The sequence below is a fragment of the Babylonia areolata genome, chromosome 25 (assembly GCF_041734735.1).
Source record: "Babylonia areolata isolate BAREFJ2019XMU chromosome 25, ASM4173473v1, whole genome shotgun sequence".
NCBI classification, from domain to species: domain Eukaryota; kingdom Metazoa; phylum Mollusca; class Gastropoda; order Neogastropoda; family Buccinidae; genus Babylonia; species Babylonia areolata.
Window position 1 is genome coordinate 19,613,749 of NC_134900.1, and position 24,877 is coordinate 19,638,625.

Genomic DNA, 24,877 nt, shown 5'->3' on the forward strand with positions numbered 1-24,877 from the left:
GACTGGTCAAGTACGACACCAAAATTACGGATGGAAGAGGAAAGAGGAATGTCGGTGGCACTGAGGGAGACTGAGTAAAGAAGAGAGACTGAGTGGCAGTCTTTCTGGGGTGATAATCATGATTTCAGTTTTATCCTAATTTAATTTAAGCTTGTTTTGTCATCCATGTATTCAGATCGGAGATGCAGGCCTGAGTAGAGTCAATGAGAGACGGAAGGAGAGATGGAGGTCCCGACAGATACAGCTGGTTGCCATCAGAAAAGCTATGGTGGGACAATGAATGATGATTCAGAATGGTGGAAATCGGTTGTGTATAGAGAACAAACAGAATGGGCCCAAGCATGGAGCCTTGTGGCACACCAGACTGTACGTCGGAAGGGTAGGATGAAAGACCGCAAACAGAAACAACATTGGACCGGTCAGACAGATAAGAGCGGAACCATGAGAGAGCAAGACTGCAGATTCCAAAAGTGCGATTCAGACGGTTTAGGAGACTCTGATGATGAACAGTAACAAAGGCGGCTGAAAGATCAAGGAGGGAGACAATAGATACTTCGTTGTTGTCAAGAGAAGTTGATAAATCGTTCGCAGTTTTGAGAAGGGCTGTCTCAGTGCTATGACCGGTGCGGTAAACAGACTGAAATGGGTAATTTAAGTTATTGGTACTGAGGTGGTTGAGAAGTTGAGCAAGGACAACTTTCTCAGTTACTTTTGAGAAAAAGGGAAGATTAGAAACGGGTCTGTAATTCTTTAGTGAGTCTGGATCGAGACTGGGCTTTATGAGCAGTGGCTGAAAGATAGCAGACTTATACAATGTAGTAAACATAAAGAAATAATGTTCATCCAAAACAGCTTCAGAGGAGAAAAGCAAAGAATGGATCAGTGGTAAACACAATCTGTATCTGCGCACGCGCATGCGTGCGTGCGTGCGTGCGTGCATGCGTGTGTGTGTGTGCGCGCGCGTGTGTGTGTGTGTGTGCGCGCGATAGAGTAAAGAGAGAGAGAGAGAGAGAGAAGAAAAAAAAAGAGGGAAAGAGAAATAAAATGTACGAGAGAGATTGTGTGTGTGTGTGTGTGTGTGTGTGTGTGTGTGTGTGTGTGTGTGTGTGTGTGTGTGTAAATTATCATTCTTTTTTGGTGCAACTTTATCGGCTGCCATGGGCAGACTCAACCGGAACTGAAAGAGAGACAGACAGACTGACAGACAGACAGACAGACAGACTGACAGACTGACAGACTGACTGACTGACTGACTGACTGACTGACAGAAAGAGACTGTGTCAGCCTGTAAGAGAGAGAGGAAGGCAGGCAGCCAGACAGACAGAGGAACCAAAAGAGACAATGAAAAAGGTGCTGCAGAATGGCACTCCATCTAAACACTTTTGTTTATAACCCATCTGACCGCACGTTGCATCTTAACACGTCTGATTAGAATTTCTCGTGTGTGTGTGTGTGTGTGTGTGTGTGTGTGTGTGTGTGTGTGTGTGTGTGTGTGTGTGTGTGTGTGTGTGTGTGTGTGTGTGTGTGTGTGTGTGTGTGTGTGTGTGTTTTATCTTCAGTTTAATGACTATTCACTATAAGTGTTTTTAGAGTGTGTGTGTGTGTGTGTGTGTGTGTGTGTGTGTGTGTGTGTGTGTGTGCGCGTGCGTGTGTGCGTGTGTGTGTTTTCTATAACAAAAAAATGTTACACTTATCATTTCGCGTTTTGAACAATTATTCATATCCGATGTGCTTGTAATGTGAATCACCTGGATTCTTCTGATAATGGTGGTGGGTTAAACAGTGATAAATTAGTAATAAATTTAATACTAATGTTGCATACTTTTTTTTACACCCAGACTGACTCTCAACAAAACATGAATTCCATATTGGTTTTCACCACCAACAGCAAAAAAAAATCCCACCCACGCATTACAGCACTCCAATTTTCTGACACGAGTGACGCACCATACATTCTTTTTCCTTGTCAACCCGGTGTCAGTCACGCATGCGACGTCACAGAGCGATGATTATGGACAAGGGGGGAGGGGGAGGGGAGGGGTGTGGGGAGGTGGGGGAGGTTAATCGCGTGGAGTCCAAGATCGATCGATCTGTATATAGGTAAAATAGAAGGGGAGACAGAGACAGAAAGAGAGAGAGAGAGGCTGAGTGGTGGGGGAGTGAAACACGGGGAGAGAGGAGGGTGGTGTTTGGCGAAGGAGCGGGGGAGGGGGCGGGCGGGGCGGGAGGAGGGGTGGGGGTAAGAGGTACGGCGGGCGTACAGAGACCAGCGAGTGGTTCGTGCTTGGGGAAAGAATAAAAAAAATAATAAAAATTTTCAAAAGGTTGAAAAGAAAGAGACCTGCAAGTGACGGGAACGTCACAAGAAAGGACCGATCAAAATAACTTCCACACAGAACTGTTTACGACTTGGTGGTGAAACACTTTGTGTGTGCCCAAACACATGCGTTTTATGGAAATCTCAAGGGATCGCTTGCGCAACTTCATCGACTGAGCAATGCACTGAGCAAGGTCTATAGCAATGCACTGAGCGAAGCGGACTCGGCAGGTCAGTGTTCTCTACCCAAGTGAGGGAAGAAACACAGACACAGACAAAAAGAGGGGGGAGGAGATGAAGAGAAGGGAGGAGGACGTGACAAAGTGAGAAGTGAATGAGGGAGAGGTGGGGGAAGAGAGGGTGAATAAATAGAGGAGGAGAAGAAGACGGAAGGTGGAGGAAGAAGGAGGAGGAGAAGAAGGAGAGGGAGGATGAGGAAGAAGGTGGAGGAAGAAGGAGGAGGAGAAGAAGGAGAGGGAGGATGAGGAAGAAGAAGAAGGAAGGAGGGGGAGGAAGAAGAAAGAAGGAGGAGGAAGAGGAGGAGGAGGAGAAGAAGAAGAAGAGGGATTGAGAAGGAAGAAGAAGAAAGAAGGAGGAGGAGGAGGAGGAGGAAGATAATGCAAAGAATAGTAAGGGACGTCAGATGAAATATCTCATGTTAAAATACTGCACAGGAGTACAATGCAATCACTCTCACATAGTTCTATCTACATATATGTCTGAGTCTATACTTGACAGCAGTAGCATAACAACACTCTATGATACACGAGTGAAGAGAAGAAGAAGAAGAAGAAGAAGAAGAAGAAGAAGGAAACTTTTTTATTTTTCTTTCTTTTTTTTTTTTTTTTTTTTTTGCACAGTCAATTTCCAAAGCAAATGGCAAGAGTTGTTGACATTCCACTTCTAAGGCATTGGTGGAAGGGCATGCGGGAGCTTGTTCACTTAACCCCCTGGTGAAAACATTGTGCTTGGCACCTGTGTAGTGCTGGACAATCCTGCCCAACCTCCCCCCCCCCAACCCCACCCCCACACACACCCTCCCGACCCCACCCACCACCCTCCCCCCCTCTTCCTGCATGAGAGAGAAGTGAAGATCCTATTTTGGGTGGGCACTGGATAAAAAAAAAAAAAAAGAAAAAAAAGAGAAAGCTCACCAGCGCTTATCTATTATCCTAAAAAAACAACAACAACAAACTTAATATGGAATTGTGCCTTGTCTTGCCTTGTCTTGTCTTATCGTGTCGGGCGAGCTAACGTTCAGACCGGGGTCTGAAAACTCATTCCAAAATGAGTGTGTGTGTGTGTGTGTGTGTGTGTGTGTGTGTGTGACTCTGTGTGTGTGTGTGATTGGGGGGGGGGTGTTTGTGTGAGAGACTGTGTGTGTGTGTGTGTGTGTATGTGTGTGTGTGTGTGTGTGTGTGTATGTGTGTGTGTGTGTGTGTGTGTGTGTGTGTGTGTGTGTGTGTGTGTGTGTGTGATATTCAGTTTAATATCTAATCACTACAAGCGTTATTAGACGTGTGTGTGTGTGTGTGCGCGCGCGTGCACGCGCGTGCGTTTGTATGTATGTGTGTGTGTGTGTGTGTGTGTGTGCGCGCGCGCGCGCGAGTGTAAGTAGGCAGGCTTATGAGGGAAATGACTGTGCTTGTGACAGAGCTTAGATCTTGGTCTCTGACACAGGACAGGCGCCATACAAGTCAGTGTCCATATCAACAGGTATTCACATATCCACACAAAAAACCAGTATGACTGGAGGAGAGGGCAACATGACCTGAACACTCAGTGACAAGTCCCCGGAGGTTCAAGAACAGAATGACGCATTGTGTTGCCACGGTCAGAATTCGTGTCCCAGTACAGTTGGAATAAAATGACAATCAAAAAGCTTTTCAAATTCGACAAATAAGCTTTAAAAAAATACATACATACATATATATATAATATATATATATATATATATATATATATATATAATAGCTAGTGCAATGTCAGTCCCAGGATCTCCAACGGTGACTGTCAGAGAATGAGATCAACTGAATTCAGTCTTCGTGACAAAACCGCTACTCGTGTGTGTCAGTGTGCCAGTATGACAAGACAATGGACTGGAGAATGCTTTTGCTCGGTTAGTCTTGAGAACAGAGCCAATAAAGAACAAAGCATCAGTAACGAAAAAAAAAAAGAAAGAAAAAAGAAAAGATAAAGAAAACTGGTGCAATATCTACATATCTGTCAAAGTGTGACCATGCACTGATATATATATATATATATATATATATATATATATATATACCCACCGCCCCCCTCCCCCCCCCCCATATATATATATATATATATATATGTGTGTGTGTGTGTGTGTGTGTGTGTGTGTGTGTGTGTGTGTAAAATGATTCTAATGATAATGATATGATAATCATCAAAATTTTTAAGTGCTTAATCTACAAAAAAAAGCCCTTAGCACATTCAGTATTTTACAAATCAGTTCGTCATAATGTACACACACACACACACACACACACACACACACACACACACACACACACACACACACACACACACACACACACACACACACACACACACACACACACACACACACACAGAGTTCGCAGCCTATCGACCTGAATTGTCCGCGGCACAAAACACGTTGTTCAGTCCATGTGAGAGACTCGTACACACCACTCCATTGGCCCCTCAACGTCAGCCAGTGACCGACTTATGGGGCCTGGCAACGCGCATAACAAAAACAATGGTGCCAAGGAGATGAAACCGCCTTCCAGTCACCCCGCCCCCCACCCCCCACGCCCCTCCCTACCCACCCCCTCTGTTCCACCTCACACATACCCCCAACCTTTCCCTCGTTCTCCTTACGTTAAACCTCTCCCTCCATCCACCCCCCACCCACCCCCTGTTCCGTTTTCATGCTTCATTGGTGGCAGACTCACATCCGCAGTTTGTTTGTACTAGTAGTCTCTCACTTCTCCCGTTTGTCGGTCTCTCAAGGAGTGTACGTACGTGCGCGCGCGCACACACACACACACACACACACACACACACTGACGTGCTCACAAAATGACACAGACACGCATTTTATCGTTTATTTGCGACTAGAAATATGTCTGCCCGCATATATATGATAGTCAGTCGTGTCCGACTATGACCATCAGAACAGCAGAGGAGGCAACTGCTGTTCCGACTATTCAGTTGGGCTAGAATTTGATTGTGGTGGAAAGTGTCTTGCCCAAGTACATCCCCACTCTCTCGACCAAGAGGGTTTTAGGACAGTCGGCGTTGGGATGGTTCCCAAAGGCCAACTAGCCCACAAGGCTGCAGCACTAAGAGCCAGTGCAATTTTGCCTTCTAGTTTGACAGTCATAGTCCTTCACAAAAGACTAAGCTGTAAATGGTTTCCCATTGACTGGAGAAACCATTGAGAATACAGCTCTCACTTTGTCTGCCCGCATACACACACGCATACACACAAGCACTGATATTCACATACATACACACACGCACACGCACACACACAATCGGCGAGCTCACAAAAGGAGAGCCGCGCATTATTCAGTTAACTGCAGATCCGCCTGCCCACATACACATACGCACACACACAAGCCATGATAGAATAGAATAGAATATGTCTTTTTTACCAAATGTTCCGGGGTCACAAGGAATATTGGAGGGGGATAGTACATAAAAGGTACAAACATACATCGAAAATCATACACAAAAACAAACAGTAGAATTTAATGACACACACATGTGCATATCAATATGAGAACTTGTGCGCTCGCACACACACACACACTTACACACACACACACACACACATACACATTTAAACATACGCTGCATATCACATGTGGATGTGGCTGATGACTAGATCTTCAGGTAAGTGGTTGTTGATTGCACAACTCTCTTTAATCATACTGGATTTGTTCGGGAGACAGGGCATTGACTGCTTTTGGGGGAAAAACTATTGGCGAAGCGATTGGTTTTTGTCCTTATACTTCTGTACCGACGACCAGAGAGCAACTCGAAAATCCCAAAAGCTGGATGTGATTCGTCCTGATGTGCCCACCCACACACTGGCATGTTCATGAAAAGACACACACGTTTGTGTTGTATTTATTTGTACTTGCACGCCCGCCTACACACGCGCGCACGCCAAAAAGACCAAACATGTTTTTTATGTGTGTTTTTTCTGCTTGTTTGTCATTCACACGCAAAAAATGCAACACTCACGAATGAAATTTTTACTGATGTTTATTTACAGAATGCAATTTATACAAAGGCAAGATTTCGACATAATGTAAAACAAAAGTAACAAATAACAATAGTGTAGTATAGCAGTAGCAGCAGTAGTAGTAGCAGTAGTAGCAGTAGTAGTAGCAGTAGTAGCAGTAACGGTAGAATATGACTCCACGTTGTCATTCAAAATCGATATCAGTCAAGTTGACGAAAAAGAATAAACTTTAATCATATAAAAAGTAAATTTATTCAAACGCATATGTACACCTCCCAAAACTAGAGATCGGCTTAGTTAAAGAAAAAGAATATATAGAAAAACTGATTTAAACGCAACATGTACACTTAACGAATTATGAGCTGTGAAAAATCAAACTAAACGTACCCTGGTGGAATAGGAATGTAATAATCTAAGGAAGAAAAAAAAGGCTTTTGTAGCGATCTTCAAATGGAGCAGAATCTGAGCATATTCAAAACATTGGAAGTACACCTAATTCTGACATCCCAGGTGTACATATATTCATCAAACTGTAAACAATACTGTTATCATGAAGATTTTGGTTAGGTTAACCTGAACATGTCGGGAAATAACCAGGATACGAAACACCATAATTCATATCGACAACTTTTCCAGACTAACCGGGAAAGGATGTAAATACTTTACATACCCGATGTCCAGAATCTACCTGGAATAAAAGGCAAGATGGAGAGAGTTAGGAAAGTAGGAAACATGGATTTCCACATGCCGTCTGTTTTATGCAACAAAAACGTAAAACGCAAAAGCTTGTATATACACGCTGCATACGGCAAGTCAAGGCTACAGTATTATATTTCTACATGGAATGTCTAGATTGCTAAAAATGATTCCAAAAATATTGTCAAATTTCAGTGACCAACACACATCCCTGCCCCCAAATCCCCCCTCTCTTCCCCTCACCCCCAATCGCCCACCCCTCCGCTGAAAGGACTTGTGGCAGGAACATATAACATGATTATATACCTTTTTGAACAAACCAACAAAATCACCGGAAGCGCTATAGGACCTAATTCGTGTCCTTAAATTGCGGTCATTATTTACAGAAAAAGGGGGTTGGGATGGGGGGACGGGGATTCAAAAAGCAAACAAAAAGAAACTAACAATCATGAAAACAACAAATGGGAAGAACACGTTCGTTTGTTGGCTAAGCACACTTTTTAACAACATCTTACCGAGATCGTTGTGCTGTGCAAAACGGGGGAAATGCATACATGACTTAATGATGACTTTAAAGGTGAACCTGATTATCCAAGAAGTTAAAAAAAAAAAAGGTTCCACGCCTGAAGAGTCCATACAGACACAAGCAAGATCAGAATGGCCGGTATAATTCTTAGTCACAAGCCAAGATCGACGAAAATATCAAAAACAAAAATGACTCAATAGAAAACACGTTTTCGTCATCAAGTAAAGAAGCAGGCACAATTTGGAAATGGGCAAGTTTTGGCACAAGCTGGAAACATCACTATGTAAACATCAACAGTTCCTCCAAAATAGAACGGATGCAGGCCTACTATTCAGATACAACGCTTAAGTAGTTCCGGCAAAATACGCGACATTTTAATCACAGCCAAATTCTGCATTCAGGACACGTGCAACGCGAACGTCCAGTAAACATGTAAGGCAAGAAGTGGCATAGAAAAGGGAAAAAAGAAAAAATAACCAAATTTCCGGCCACCCAAACAGGACTGTGAAGCACGAACAAGTGCCAGTGCTCCATGACCTGACTGCAACTGAGGCCACAAACAATAGAAATGTCATGTGGGACATATGCACAGTATTTATTCTTAACATCAAGCTCCATTCCACCCGGCATTTCTGCAAGCTTTTTATTGAAACTTAGGAAAATAGACACACATACAGCCACTGAGTTCAACCTTATGCTGTAAACTTTCCAAAGAGAAGAACCCCCCTCAACCATGTTATTCAACACGTCTTATTGATGCTGGCCAAATACGTGTACAGTAGTGTTATTTCTTTCTTTGTTCTAACGTCTTTTCATGTGCGTTTTTTAAGATGGAACTATAAAAAAAAAAAAGTTTGGCAGTGATCGTCTGCTAGATATGCAACAACTTTCACCTGTTTTTGGTGACTCCTGTAATGAATGTGAAATATCAGATTAATACACATGTATACGTTTTCTATGTCGTTTTGTTGTTGTTGTTGTTGTTGTTGCTGTTGTTGTTTTTGTTTTATTTAATAAACTATACAAACAGAAATGAAAAAAAAGACTGTTTTCAAAACTAACCCTCCTCTTTCCCTCTCCCTCTCTGTCCCGCTCTGTCACGATCTCAACATTCGGGTCTACAAGTACGCTATCTGCATCTAATGTGAAGCATTTACTTAACAAGTAATAAAAAATATATATACAACTGAAATCCAACGTCAATATGAAATTCAAAACGCAAAAAGAACGATCAGCCGAAGAGAAAACTGCAGGTAAAAAGGTAAAACTGTAATGTGTCTCACAAATGCACAATCACCTTGGCCAGCACTGAAAGGGACACAACCGACCCGACAGTCGTCAACCAATGGAAAGGCGAGTTATGCTATCTTCCTAAAGGTACAAATGCTGGGAACGTGATAATTGTTCAATTGTGACTCCGAAAGTGGCTTGGCCATGTTGGAAATGCGGTGATAAATGCTACATAAGACAGTGTGAAGAAGCAGTCGATCTTGAAAAAAAATGTATGGCGAACATAACGAAAAAAAAAAATCATTATTACTTTGTATATTTAGGCTGAAGTGGGTCCTTTATTATGCAGCACGGTTTAAGAAACTTTGAATCATACATCTTTAAAAGCACACTGCAATTGTTTGAACATGCGATAGAAATCAGCCAATCGTTAGAGAAAAATCCTAACTTGCATAATAAGAGAAGATAAAGCATTGTTTACCCACACAGGAGATCAGGAGGTTCAAGGCAATCAAAATTCATGTTTAAAAAAATGTTCAAAGGAAATTGTCCAAATATTGTCTGGATTCAATACTACGTTACAAATTGCAACGATTGGCAATACAAGAAGAACAATCCATTGGATATATATATATATATATATATAGATATAGATATAGATAGATAGATAGATAGATAGACAGATAGATAGATAGATATTTGTGTGTGTGTGTGTGTAACAGAACCCAACACAATTCTACATCACTGGAATAGTTTTACAATGTGTCAGATATGACAGAAATTAAAACAAATGACAATCTTCCAAAACGTAAGTAATGTAATTCAAAATCTGGTCTAAAAGAATCATAACCCTACTGGTGCTGATGTAAGTTGCTGTCAACCACTCCTGAGAAATATAAATCTAGATTGGTTTACAGTGTTCTTTCTTTAAAAATCATATCAATTATATACAATCTATAGATTATGCATTAGCATTAACTATTGACAGGACCACAGCGTTGTAAGTAACATTGAACGTTAAGAAATTGTAAGAATACCATGGCGGATAACAGAACTATCTGAGATTAAAGCTTCTCTTAACTGGAAAAACAACAACAACAAAATGCTTGAAGCATTAAAAGTGATTACCAATATCAAAGAAATAAGAGAAATGATTTCGACTGAAATCCACATGTAACAGACGATAAGCTAAAGTATTTAGATCACAGACAGAGGGGTGCAGTTTTTGTCAGGGGGAAGAGTCAGCTCTGATTGCTCACTGCACGTTGATGGAGCTGGTACTTTACACACTCCTCGAGAAAATTAGAAAACACGATGAAAATAATCCCTGTCCCCTGTGTGAGACTGACATTCAGTTCCAAATCAAAACGTTTTGCACAAATGTTAAACACACACACACACACACACACACACACACACACACACAGACACACACACACCAAAACGTTCATCGGATTATCTTACTTAGTTTTCTGCTATTGTCGATTTAAAAAAACAACAACCAATAAATCTACCATACAAGTTTTCTACAAAGTGTTCAAAATACAAACGCAAAATATTCGGCTTATGGGGAGGAAATATGCACAATTCACCAGCAAAAATAATTCCCTATTGATACATTGATACAAATGTAGTTTTCTTTTTACATCATCAACAAGCATGACAATCATCAAATTTGCACATGGATCATTGCATTTTTTGAGGGATACCTTTTAGAGTAGATATAAAAATGCGATATAATTATTTCACACTGAATGTGTTTTATCCTCTGAATCCGTTGGAATTATGTCAGTGAATCGGAAACATTAATTTTTATCACCATCTGCCTCTCATTAAAAAGTAAATATTAAAACATATATAAAAATAAATAATATATATATATATATATATATATATATATATATCATGTGAAGTTATAAAAGAAAACACGTTAAAGATCACAAAAATTTCACCGAACAGTACAGGCGCACGCTATTGTAACTAAAAATTGTTTTAGTATTAAATTTTATTATTCAGTTGGTGTGCATGTTAGTTTCAATTAAAGTGATTCCCTCAGTCACAAAAGACAATATGAAACATCCAATTATGTTTATGAAAACATGACAGAAATGACTCTATCGCTATGGGACTTGTTGCTACATTAGTGTGGTGATTCTTTTTAAAACTTGATACACTCACTTTACTCTTTCCCCAACAACTAGAACCCCCACCCCCATTAAAAAAACCCCAACCTTTGACTGTTGTTGACCAGTATGCTCGTCTGTGAAGCCTTGTCACTTCACCGAGACGCGGTTCGGCTGACAGATCCAAGATATGCGTCATCATTCATTTAATTATTTAGACAAGTACCTCTTTAAACTTCATTACTGGTCTTTAACAAAAATCAGTCAAGGCGCGTAGTACACAGTAACTGCACTTTCTTTTGGTCTCACTGCTGATGTTCTACCAAGCTTCAGCAATCAAGGGGTTAACGACACACCCCTGGCCATCACAGGCCCCCGCCGCTCCTCGCAAAGCCCTCGGTCTACTCTCCACCATCCACGCGGGTCCTCTGCAGAACCTCCTGACGAAGCTGATCCAGATCTTCCTGGCTGACGCCGTACTCGTCTTCATCCGTCTCATCGTCCAGTCCGTGGTACAGCGTTGGGTCGGCTGGTTCATCTGGTATGGGTCAGAGAGAAAAAAAGTTAGTGGTCCTGTCAGGGTTAATGAGTGACAATTTCACACACATACGCAAAGGCGCCTGCACACACACACACACACACACACACACACACACACACACACACACACACACACAGATATATATATATATATATATAGAGAGAGAGAGAGAGAGAGAGGAAGAAGGGAGAGAGAGAGAGACAGAGGCATAGAGACATGTACTGATATACTGAGACAGCCAGTCGAAGGCAGAGAGGAGAGGAGTTACTGAGTAAGAAGCAAATGGAAACACAAAGAGAAAGAGAGAGAAGAGAAAGTGAGAGGTAGAGAGAGAAAGACAGAGACAGAGACAACAGAGAGAGAGAGAGAGAGAGAGAGAGAGAGAGAGAGAGAGAGAGAGAGAACGAACGAACGAACGAACGAACGAATCTTTTTTTTAATGAGGGGAGTGGACTAAGCATGTATATGCTTTTTTTTACACCCAGCCGTCGGGGCAAAAAGAAATTAAATCAAAATGTTCACAAGATAACAAAAGGTTATAGAAAAACATACATGACATTCAAATACACTCAATTACACAGTAAGCATTTACAAGTACATAATTATGATACCTGCATTCATGACAATAATGTATATGAATACAGTAATGAGAGAGATAGAGTGAGTGAGAGAGGATGAATGAATGAAGGAAGGAAGGAATAAGGAAGGAATAAATTAATGAATTAGAGTAAGCAAATGAATTAGAGTAAGCAAACAATTGCTTTCTCCAGCCCACGAAAGGGAAAATGTCTAAAGAAAAGGTATGAAGAAGACCCCAAGGAATGAGTAAATGTTAACACATTCATAGAAAAACGAGAAAAGAAACAACATTATAATAAGCATCATATTTATATGAAACAACACATAATTTATAAAAGTGCGGAGCGAGAGAGAAAGAGAGAGAGGAAAAAGGCGACAGAAGAGACAGGAGATAGTATTTATAGAGAGGATGAGATAAAGAGACAGAGTGAGAAATGTAGTGAAATACAGTGATATCATATGACATAACATAATATGGTATACTAAACAGAATTCGCAAATTTTTCCATCAGGTATTCATGATACCTTTTCTTGAACACAGTGAAACTTGTATGAACATTAAAACTAGCTAAGATGTTGTTCCAGAGGCAACCGCCAAGAGTAAGTGAGAATCGATTTGAATAAATCAATTCTTGGCAATGGTACCATGATCTTGTTGTTACGTATAGTACTTGTAAGGAATCGCTGTTTTAGATACGGAGGAGCGAAACCAGACATTATCTTAAACATGAAAAGCGCTTTATTATGAATGAGTTTCCATTTCAATGGCACAATACCTAAATCTTTGTAATCAGAGACAGTTAATGACGAAGATTTCAGATGTATCAGTTTTAAGGCTCTTCTATGTATACTCATGAGTTGTTTTAAAACATTTTTACTGGCAGAATCCCATATTGTTTAGGCATAATTTACATGTGGTTCGATTAAGCATGGAAAAATAATTTACGGCAATGCTTGTTTAAGAAATGCTTGATTCCAGAAAGTTGATGAATCTTTTTGGATAAAGTTTTACAAGTCATCATAACATGTTGAAACCATGACAGGTTATTGTCAATGATAAGACCAAATACTTTGTGATGACTGACTTCCTCAATCATTACGCCATTAATATACAATGGAGAACGGATGGGCAGAAGGTTTTGGCGCTTTTGTCTTGTGCTAATGACAATGTATTTCGTCTTTTTCGGGTGTAAGCACATATGATTAAGTTCAGACCACGTTACTATATCATTAATACTTTGTTGCAATGATGATGATACTCTTTCTGTTCTATGATGCTTAGTGTGTAACGTTGTGTCATCTGCAAATAACTCACAAGGTGGTTCAATAAACAGGGGTAAATCGTTAATGTAAATTGAAAATAAAATAGGTCCTAAAACAGAACCTTGGGGTACACCGTAACTTATGGGTAAAAGCTGAGATTTGACTCTATCAACTGAAACAATTTGCTTTCTGTCAGACAAAAACGAAGACATTACCTTTAAAGTATTGTGAGATAAGCCATATGCTTTTAGTTTGAGAGAGAGAGAGAGAGAGAGAGAGAGAGAGGGAGAGAGAGAGAGAGATGGAAGGACCGAGAAACAGGAGACAGTAAGAGACACAGATTCAGACAGACATTGTCCCAGTCATCATCACCAGCGTCATCACGACGATCGGCCTCCGAATGGCTCTGAAGGTCGGCGGGGTTGGCGTAGTCGTTGTCAGGTCTTTCCGCTTGTGCACCTTCCCCTGACGAGGGTCCATTCTCCACCTGAGAGCACACACACACACACACACACACACACACACACACACACACACACACACACACACACACACACACACTTTACTATGTCTTCATCAGAATATAAAAAACAAGAAATACAAGCACAAACCGGCATGTGCCCCCTCCCCCTTCTCCCTCCCATGCACAAAATTGAATATATACACAGCACACTTGCTAGCGCACACGCACACACGCACATGAACTTGTATTTGGATCCCTCCCCACACACACATAAACAGCCTTGTGCGTAATGCTGTCGCATCAAGTTACCACTTGAACATAACACTGACCACCATGAATTACGAGGAGTTATAAAAGAAAGCACGCCAATGAACACTAATTTTACACCGATCAATACACGCGTACGCACGCATATGGACTCAAACGTCTCAACTCGTGGGAGGGTGGGAGGGAGAGAGAGAGGGGGGAGAGGGGGAAGAGAGAGAGAGAGAGAGAGAGAGAGAGAGAGAGAGAGACTGAGACAGACAGACAGAGAGAGAGAGAGCATTTAAACTACTATAACTACAAAAACAAAAAGCATGTAATGACGAAAAAAAAACTTTCAAAAGCGATTAAATCATATAAAGACTTTCCGCTACTGCCACTGCCACTGCCAAAGCAATGACTCACGCACACCCACACCATTCCCATTCTCTGTACCACTCACACAGACTGAACACCCACACCATTCCCCGTTCTCTGTACCACTCACACAGACTGAACATCCACACCATTCCCCGTTCTCTGTACCACTCACACAGGTTGAACACCCACACCATTCCCCGTTCTCTGTACCACTCACACAGTTGAACACCCACACCATTCCCCGTTCTCTGTACCACTCACACAGACTGAACACCCACACCATTCCCCGTTCTCTGTACCACTCACACAGGTTGAACACCCACACCATTCCCCGTTCTCTGTACCACTCACACAGGTTGAACACCCACACCATTCCCCGTTCTCTGTACCACTCACACAGGTTGAACACCCACACCATTCCCCGTTCTCTGTACCACTCACACAGACTGAACATCCACACCATTCCCGTTCTCTGTACCACTCACACAGACTGAACACCCACACCATTCCCCGTTCTCTGTACCACTCACACAGGTTGAACACCCACACCATTCCCCGTTCTCTGTACCACTCACACAGGCTGAACACCCACACCATTCCCCGTTCTCTGTACCACTCACACAGGTTGAACATCCACACCATCCCCGTTCTCTGTACCACTCACACAAGCCGAATACCCACACCAGTCAACCCCTTCCGCTTCACACACCTCCTACATGTACACCAGCACAGTATTTCTTACTGAGTTTAGAACTGCAAGTAAAACATCTTCATGAAATTATGAAATGATAGATAATTTCGATTTGCTGACATGCAGATTTGGATTTCTCGCATGCTTGGATATACCCCATCGCAGGTCGTGGAAAGATCCACCTACTTCTTTCTTTAAAGACACATGGGGCGGGGATGTGTCTGGAACTGGCACCAACCAAGAAGGGTTTGAAAGAAGGATATTTTTTTTAATTGTTTGTTAAGCTTTTTATTGTTTACTCTTTTTGTGTTATATTGTGTTAGTTTCTGTTTCCTTTTGTACCTGGGGTACCATTTAGAGACTGGCTGAAAACAGACACGAGTCTTCGTTGCTGTCCTTCATGTCAGAGAGCATAATAGACAGTATTCAAATAATATTCCACTACTGTTCTGGGTTAGGATTTTTTTTTCGTGTACGTTTTTCGGTTGTTGTTTTTTTTCTCTTTTTCAACACACACACACACACACACACGACCCCCTCTGACCCCCACCCCAAAGAAAAACAAACACCTTACCTCATCCTTCTTCCAAATGACGGCAACTTTCAAGAAATCAGCCTCCGCCCTTCCTCCTCCTCCAACAGCCCTTCCTCCTCCTCCAACAGCCCTTCCTTCCTCCCCCCTGTTCTCCACCCCACTCCTACCAGCACTCTTCACGGGGTACGCGGCGGCGGCCTGAGCCCCCACCCCGGCGGCGCTGGGTGTGTAGGGAGGGGGGCTGACGGGGGCTGGGAGTGCGGTCGTACCCGGACGATCCCTCAGCACGTTGTGGAAGTTGTCGGTCTGGAAGTACAGAGGGTTGGGCACCCCATAGTCACCAGGGGGCGCCTCCACCACGTGCACGGGGCTGCCTAGGACCGTCACGCCTGATCCGGCTCTGGTCAATTTCCGTCGTCTGGAAGATGGGAATGTTACTTCCGTTTAACAGGGACATCTCCGGTTTTTCCATTTAAACTGAGCGTTTGATTGAATTTTTGTTCAATGAGGGTAGTGGAATCAGCAAAGACATGCTTTTTGTTTGTTGTTGTGTTGTTTCACAGCCTGTCCTCGGGGCAACGAGAAAAGAAAGAAATGATAACAAAAGCCGAATAAGACGTTAGGAGAGGTGAGGCAGGCAGGTACTGTTGATTATAGTCCAACCTACCGCACACATACAATGAGGAGATGCGATAGAGAGGGGTGGGAGGGGACGCAGAGAAGAAAGTATGAGGACAATGAGGAGTGAGTGAAGTGAAATATTTAACCTAGTGCATATAACGGATCATCATCAGCGTTCATAATTACAATCCCCCGTTGATTAAGAATTGAATGAATGAAAGGGAAAAAATGGGAAACGTATAATGTGCATTCAAATAAGCACAAATGTACCTTTGCTTTTTTCTCTGTATCTCAATCATTTAGAGTTGTATTTGACTGAGCTCTTCCATCTGTTGATCTTTTATTGAATTTTAACATTTCAGATTTAGATAATTACATGCAGTTATTTGTACTGTTGTATGCAGATGACACAATTTTACTTTCAGAGACGAAAGAAGGATTACAACAGTCCCTCAATGTTTTTCACAAATAGTGTTTAAAATAGAAACTAGTGGTCAATGTAAAGAAAACTAAAGTGATAATATTTAATTCTACAAACAAGCTAAAGCCTGTTTTTAAGTTTGGTGATGCATGTTTGGATGTTGTCGATGCATGTTTGGATGTTGTTAAATATATTGGCATCGAATTAGTAGAAACGGAACTTTTTGCAAAGCTAAAAAAATGATTTATCAACAGGGCCAAAAAGCTATGTTTTCGTTACTTCAGTCAGCCAGAAATCAAGATTTACCTTAACATATCATTCTGGACATGTACCAGTCTATGATTGTTCCTATTTTGTTGTATGGTGCAGAAATATGGGGTTATGAAACTGTAGATATACTTGAAAAATTAGAATTGAAAATTTTGAAACGCTTGTTCAAACTGAACAGAAATACTATGACCCAAATTGTTTATGGAGAAACTGGTATTTATCCAATTTGTGTGTTAGTGAAAATGAGATTAGTTTGATTTTGGACCAGCTTAGTGACATCAAACACAGAAAAATATAATGGGAAAATATATTTGATATTACTTGACTTATATCGAAATGGTATTTATTCTTCAAAATGGATGAGTTGTATCAGACAAATTTTAACAGAAGCAGTGTATGACTGTGTTTGGGATGCTCAATTATTCTTGGAGAGGGAATCTTTCTGCAAGAATGTCAACATTGCTTTGAGAGATAATTTTCAAAATCTATGGAGACATGCTCTAGAGGCGTGTAGTAAATGTTTGTTTTATCGAAATTTCAAAAGTGGACTTGGTAGAAAAAAAAATATAAGTCAAATGCCTGATAATTACGTTATCAGCTTCTTCAGATTTCGTAGTAGTAATCATAAGCTGGAAATAGAAACAGGGAGACACAAAGGCATACCACGAGAGTTACGGCTTTGTAAGGTTTGTAACATGTCTGTGATTGGTGATGAGTTTCATTTTATAATGGAATGTCCCAATTATGATCAGTTACGAAATAGATATGTTCCTAAAAAAAATATTTGTCTCCAAAATTGGTTTTTAATTTTTGTAATATGCTCAAAGGAGGCAAAAACGTCATTTTAGCTGTAAGTAAGATGATTAGATTTGCAAATGTTGCCTAGCTATACTTTTGGAGTTAAAAGACATTTGTGTTTTCTCAACTTCTATGTGACATTATTGTGTATTTGGAAATGTTTGTTCTGGGCATGAAAAGATTATTTTGCAGTAATCCTCCATACTCCAGTAGGAGTGAAAGGATAATTAAAACTTGAAACGTGTGTGTGTGTGTGTGTGTGTGTGTGTGTGTGTGTGTGTGTGTGTGTGTGTGTGTTTGCGAGCTGGTTACACTGTTCAGGACCTGGGAGCTTGGTTCGATGAAGGGTACGTTATTTCAGGGGTGGATCCTGACTGGCGGAGGGGTGGGGGGTGGGGGTGGGGGAGAGTCCGTCTGTCCTTCCGTGGAAAGATCCAGGATTTTGACCGAGTGTGGTGTTTACTGGTAAGTAACAAAAGTGTTAGTAAGTCTTTCTTTCCGTCCAGTCTAAGAATGTGTCCATGCAGGTTTACACCCGTGTGAGGACAACCCTCCAGGGCAGAACTATCGAAGTGGAGTATTGGCCTGGATGTAACGCGTCCGCCTAGGAAGGGAGAGAAACTAAGCACACTGGTTAGAATCCCATAGTCGCCAGTATGTTCTCCCCATTCCACTAGTCCTTGAGTGGTGGTCTGGACGCTAGTCATTCGGATGGGACGATAAACCTAGGTCCCGTGTGCAGCATGCACTTAGCGCACGTGAAAGAACCTACGGCAACAAAAGGGTTGTCCCTGGCAAAATTCTTTTGAAAAATCCACTTCGATAGGAAAACAAATAAAACAAAACTGCATGCAGGAAAAAAAATACAAGAAAAAGAGTGGCGTTCTCACTGTAGCGACACCCTCTCCCAGGGGAGAGCAGCCCGAATTTCACACAGAGAAATCTGTTGTGACAAAACAGAGTAACACCACACACACACACACACACACCCGACCCCCCACCCCCACCCCCACCCCCTTACACACACACACACACACACACACACACACACACAGCCGACCCCCCACCCCCACCCCCACCCCCTTACACACACACACACACACACACACACACACACACACAAATATGCAGCAGACAGGACCCGCACGTTTCAAGCCGAACTCACCTTCGCCGACACAGGCACACGGCGATAACTATCAGCACGACCAGGATCAGCGGCAACAGAATCCCGAGAATGATGGGCAGCAGTTCTACGTCCTGGAAACATCATCGTCACCGTTATCGTCATCACATCATTGTCATTATCGTCTTCATCGCCTAATTGTTATCATCGTAGGCATCATATCATCGCCAACGTCATCACATCAATATCGTCATCACACCATGATCATCATCATACCACAATCATTTTTAAACCATCACCACCGACAAAACAACAATCATCATCGTCTCATCATCTAACGCCATCATCGTCGTCGCCTGTACCGTCCTCTTTCCGCTTCTCTTCCTCAGAACCAACAAGAGCAGCAAGATTACTGTTGTAACGCTCTGTACAGAGCGACTGTGTAGTGGAGGAAAACAAAACCAGGAAACAGATTTTGAGATATCTGATTTTAAGTTCTGCAGCCTCTCATTGTCTTTAGCGAAACGAAACGAAACACAAACGAAGTTTATTCCAAGAGGGTAGTGAAATAAGCATTAATGCATTTTTACATCCAGCACTCTCGACAAAAAGGAAAAACAAGACATTTACAAGAAGAAGGAGAGACAGAGACAGAGAGAGACAGAGACATAGGCAGACAAACAAACAGACAGACAGAGACAGAGACAGACAGAGACATAGGCAGACAAACAAACAAACAGACAGGAGCAGAGATTATAACAGGTCCATTCATCCGGAATCATCATCATTACAACTTTGGGTATGGTGGTGTCGAATTTGAAAGATTCATAAGAAAATAATTTCACATGTTTGAAAGGTGTGTGCGTGAAGAAAAAGAGACACACTGAGAGCGAGCGCACCCCCGCACACACACACACACACACACACACACACACACACACACACACGTCAAAGTGCATACCTGCTTCTTTTTCTGCTGACTTGACACTTCACCTGGAAACCAAATCAGTCATCAATGGAGATTATCTCCCTCTGTGTGTGAGTATGTGTGTGTGTGGTAGTGTGGTGTGTGTGTGTGTGTGTGTGTGTGTGTGTGTGTGTGTGTGTGTTTCGCTTTTATTATACAAAACAGACCAAAACCGAGCATACACATACAAAGACACGAAAACTGGAAGACATCGGATACGGATGTGAGGAGTGTGTGTGTGAAAAGGGGAACAGGGGAAGGAGGAGGAGGAGGTGGTGGAAGGGGTCTGGGGGAGGTGTTCACGAGGGCTATCGAGCGTGGAGTGGTCTAAGGACCTTGAGAAATTACCAGCAACAATGAAGGGTGATAGGTTGCTTCCCTTAGACACGATCTCGCTGCATTTCATGTTTGTACGGGCAAGCGTGTGATTGCAGTGGGTTGTTTGTCGAAGGGGTTGGGGTGTATGTGTGTGTGTGTGCGTGAGTGAGTACGTGCGCGGGTGCACGCACGCAAGAGTGTACACTTTTGAAAGAGCAAGCTTAAAAAGGCGCTGTCACTGAACACTTGTACACAACTGGACACAAACAGCACATTTCTATACTGACCGGCCAAAGTGAAAAGGAAAAAAAAAGGGTTGAAAGAAAAGCGACCGGACGATTCATAACATCCCCAATTAAAGCCCTTCTGTTTCCCTACACCCGCTTCAGCATAACATTTGCCTGAACAGGACTGAGGGTTCGAATCCATGATGCTCTACATACTGAAATGCTGCTGCTGGTGCAGTGTTAGAAACGACACCTCCACCTCCACCATCCCTCCTGTTTCCCACGCTCACTGTTATATTCCTTTTCCTGTTGCAAATAGCAAAATAATAATCAATAAGCGTACATGGAGAGAGTTGCACTCTTTACTGTATATCAGTAAGTGTACTTACATGTCGGTGATGTCCAATTTCAGCATCCTAAATTATTGCACCTGTTGGTTACATTTCCATGGGTTGTGGGACCAAAAACGGAAAGAGCAAGAAGGTGGCACGTTAGTTTAATGACTGCATCCGCATCAAACTGAGAAAAAAAAATAACGTACAAAATTAAGAGTTGAAGTCCACAGAAAATGGGTTGCAACATCTGTTAATTCCATACATGCCGGTAAATAGGTTCCTGAATTCAGGATGCTAAAATAGAACTGGACTTTATAATGCCTAAGTAAATGTTGCTCTAAGTGCTTTGCAGTAAAGCAATAATAATAAAACAAAGAAAACAAAATTAAAACGAAAGAAGCCAAGGGCCTTACTCTGAACCCTTTTGTAGCAGTGGGGCCCTGACCAGCCCTTGGTGCACATGCACTGGAACAGACTGTGATCCAGCTTCTTGCACGTGCCATGGTAGCAAGGGTTAGACCTGCACGGGTCCTTCTCGATCTGACAATCATGTCCCTCGTAGTCTACTGGGCAGCTGCATTCGTACCACCTCCCGGAAGTCTTGCTGCACTGGCCGCCATTCTGGCAAGGGCGAGCATCGCAGGGGTTCACTTCCACTGTGCAGTTCTCGCCCTTCCATCCCACGGCGCAGACGCAGAGGTAGCTCCCGTTTGTGGGGTTGCAGGTCCCGCCGTTTCCGCAAGGGCTCAAGTGGCAGAAATCTGAAATGTGTCGAGAGGGTTGTGGTTGGGTTTTGTTGTTGTTGTTGTTTGGGTGGAGGGGGAGGGGGAGGGAGGAAGGGAGATGAGGGAGGCAGTAAGTTACTCAGTGAGCATGGGCATTGCTTTTTTTGTTTTGTTTTTGCAGAGAGTTACACAGAAAATATTAACATGTTTGCACAAAGTTGCCCACCTATCTCTTCCCCATCAACACACACGTCCACCTCCTCCACACCGGACACCCAAACCCACAAAACATCGCATCTCACAACAGCTGTTCTCCTGGTTCCACCTCTTTCCTCACAGCTTCCCGGCCCTCCTCTAACGGCCCATCTACTATGCTGTCGTATTTGTAACTGATGGTGAAGTGATAGAAATGACAGATTTACAGGTAAAGACAATTATACCAGTTTAAACTGTATGTGGACACGTGCAGGCTACTATCGCCAAGTAACAGTAAGAAGAGAAACAAGTGTGTTGCCTATACTGTGAAGGATTGCCTGCAAGGCTGGTCTTGCTGTAGTGTTCTGGTAACTGATGATCGTAACTGCATGCAAGGAGGTCTGAAGGCCACTGACCATAGTAAAATAAAGCTTGACTACTGATAGCCCCCACCACGTTCTCCTTAGCAGCCAATCCCCCCAACCCTCGCCCCCTCCACACACACACCCAGCCCCACCCCCACACACTTGTGTCACTCACTGGTGGGATGCTCGCAACGGTGGCCTTCCCAAACCGGGGTACACGTGCACGTGTAACGCTCGTGCGACAGTCTGCGGCATGTGCCGGAGTTCAAACAAGGGCTGGAATCGCAGGGGTTCTTTGGCACCTCGCAGCTACTGCCCTCGTATTCCTCAGGACAGCTGCACTCAAACTGTCCCCGAGGCTTCTTGGTGCACGTGCCGCCATGCTGACAAGGGACACTGTGACAGGCGTTGACCTCAGACTGGCAGTCCCTGCCCGTCCACCCAGGGGCACAGTCACAGGTGTAATGACCGACTGTGTTAAAGCACGTGCCACCGTTTTTGCAGGGGCTGGATTGACACTTATCCACCTGATGGTTAAAAACAAAAACAAAACTCGTGTATTCAACGTAGTACTGAATTTATAGAGTGCCGCTCATGGTCATTCGTGTACATGTCATTAAAAACATATGAACTTCCATTGCAGTATTGAACACACCCTCGGGAAGCCAGCATCCAGCATCACCAGCCAGGCTCTGACCTGGAAAGAGAAAGAGGGCACGGCCCAGAAACAGCCGGAGGCAACACAGCGACGAAGATGAAGAGACAGGGGGTCAACTGGACAGATACAGAAAGGACAACCCAGAGCAGAGTCCGATGGAGTAAGGCTGTTGATGGTCTGTGCTGCTTTGGGGTTAAAAGATCCCATCGGGGCAGTGAATTCACACCCACTGTGTCAAGGGCTCAGCATCGGAAGGCGGGGGCCCAATCCTCTCCTTCCGCCGTGTGAACCTTCCCCAACCGAAACCAGGCAGCCATTCACATCGGGGTGGAGTGAGGAAAATCGGAGAAAACTGCCTTTTTTGGGGAGCGAAGGGCATGAAGGAAGGGAACTTTTAATCAAATGCAGTTCACCTTCAAACCCAGTCCCGAAAGTATCTCCCTCCATCCCATTCACAGCTAGTTCTACTTTCAACCCAAACCTAGTCCAACACAACCCCACGTCGCCAGCTCCCAGTTCAAATCAATCCCAACAAACCCAAACCTAAAACCCCAACCACTAAAACGCGACCCAAACCGTTAGGGAACCAGCTTGGCTTAACTTGCGTAACTTACCCCAACAAGTGTGACAATGATTTTAACACAGTGATGTTTTTAACACAATGAAGACTGAAAAACAATAACCAACTTTCCAAAACCACCACGAGGCACAGCAAAGTGAAGCAATCTTACTAACAAGCACCCAAAATCCACCCCCAAAATACAATTAATTTTAAGAGATGATAAAATAGAACAATAATAACAACAATAGCAACAAAAAGAATCATCATCTTAATCATATCAATAATAACTATTAAAACTTCAAAGAAAGAAGAGGATGACGGGGGGAAACGATACCAAACAACCCCCAAAATGGATAAACAAATAATGAATGAAAATCTAAACTCAAATTGTCACCCACCTGAGTGTCGCAGTTTCTCCCTCTCCACTCAGGAGCGCATGAACACGTGTAGTTCCACTTGCTGCCGTTGCACGTGCCACCATTCTGACAGGGGCTGCTGTAGCACATGTTGTCAATCAGGTCACAGTTCTTGCCTGACAACCACACAATGACCTCAATGAGAAGGGATGGGTTGGGGTGGAGGGGAGTTTGCAAGTGTGTAAAGGGATGGGTGGTTGAGGAAGTGTGTGTGTGTGTGTGTGTGTGTGTGTGTGTGTGTTTTGTTTGTTCTTTCTGCGGGGGTGTGGGAGTGTGTGTCTGTTTCTGCTAGTGGTTTATTAACTATATCGTTTCCGTTCTCTCTTTTCTTCTTCGAATTGTGTGCTGAACTTAAAGCTTTTTCTTTGGTTCATTTTCCCTTGGTAATGACTTAATTATCTTCTTTTTTTCTCCAGATCTTAAACACGTCTATATATTTTTCGTTTTTGTGCCCAAGAGCAGGGTTGCAATAAACGCATGTTGACAGCTTGTCTCATTTCCTTGGTTAATTATAATTTCGTTTCGCTTGAAACAAACACAAGAAGGAAGAAACCACCTTCCGGATCAGGTGTCAGTTGCATTGCTTGGTTCTAACTTTTTGACAGTTACATGTGACTAAATGCCTACGTTGACCGAACTACGCCATTGGTCATTTCCACACTACTCACAGTTAGTAGCGGGTTACGACCATACTAGGTCTTTGTCTTGTCCTCTTTCTCTTTTTGCTGAGGTGTGTCAAGATATGTTCAAAATAGATATACTGTATCTATGTCTTTCCCCGGTGAATGAGAACGTCACCTTGACATGTCTTGCTGTCTGTCTGTCTGTCTGTCTGTCTCTCTCTCTCTCTCTCTCTCTCTCTGTATGTCTGTCTGTCTGTCTCTTTCTGTCTCCATTCCACTCTCCACCCCACGCCCCTGACTCTGTCTCTATATAAATTCCAGTTGTTCTCCTAACAGTGATGGATGATAAAAAGCTCAAGGTACATTCTGTGCGCGCGCGCGCGCGCACACACACACACACACACACACACACACACACACACACA

General features: G+C 42.9%; 1 protein-coding gene across 1 annotated transcript in view; it reads right to left on the reverse strand.

Annotated features, from left to right (window-relative positions):
• Nucleotides 1-8,742: 8,742 nt before the first annotated feature.
• Nucleotides 8,743-24,877, reverse strand: part of LOC143299430 (uncharacterized) — a 41,052-nt gene continuing 24,917 nt past the window's right edge. The window contains exons 7-14 of the mRNA XM_076612625.1: nucleotides 23,812-23,945; nucleotides 22,369-22,720; nucleotides 21,322-21,669; nucleotides 20,023-20,054; nucleotides 19,104-19,195; nucleotides 15,868-16,246; nucleotides 13,888-14,002; nucleotides 8,743-11,670 (exon numbers count right to left, since the gene is read on the reverse strand). Of these exons, the coding sequence (XP_076468740.1) occupies nucleotides 11,534-11,670; nucleotides 13,888-14,002; nucleotides 15,868-16,246; nucleotides 19,104-19,195; nucleotides 20,023-20,054; nucleotides 21,322-21,669; nucleotides 22,369-22,720; nucleotides 23,812-23,945 (1,589 nt within the window). The 3' untranslated portion in view covers nucleotides 8,743-11,533. The remainder of the gene's footprint in view (nucleotides 11,671-13,887; nucleotides 14,003-15,867; nucleotides 16,247-19,103; nucleotides 19,196-20,022; nucleotides 20,055-21,321; nucleotides 21,670-22,368; nucleotides 22,721-23,811; nucleotides 23,946-24,877) is intronic.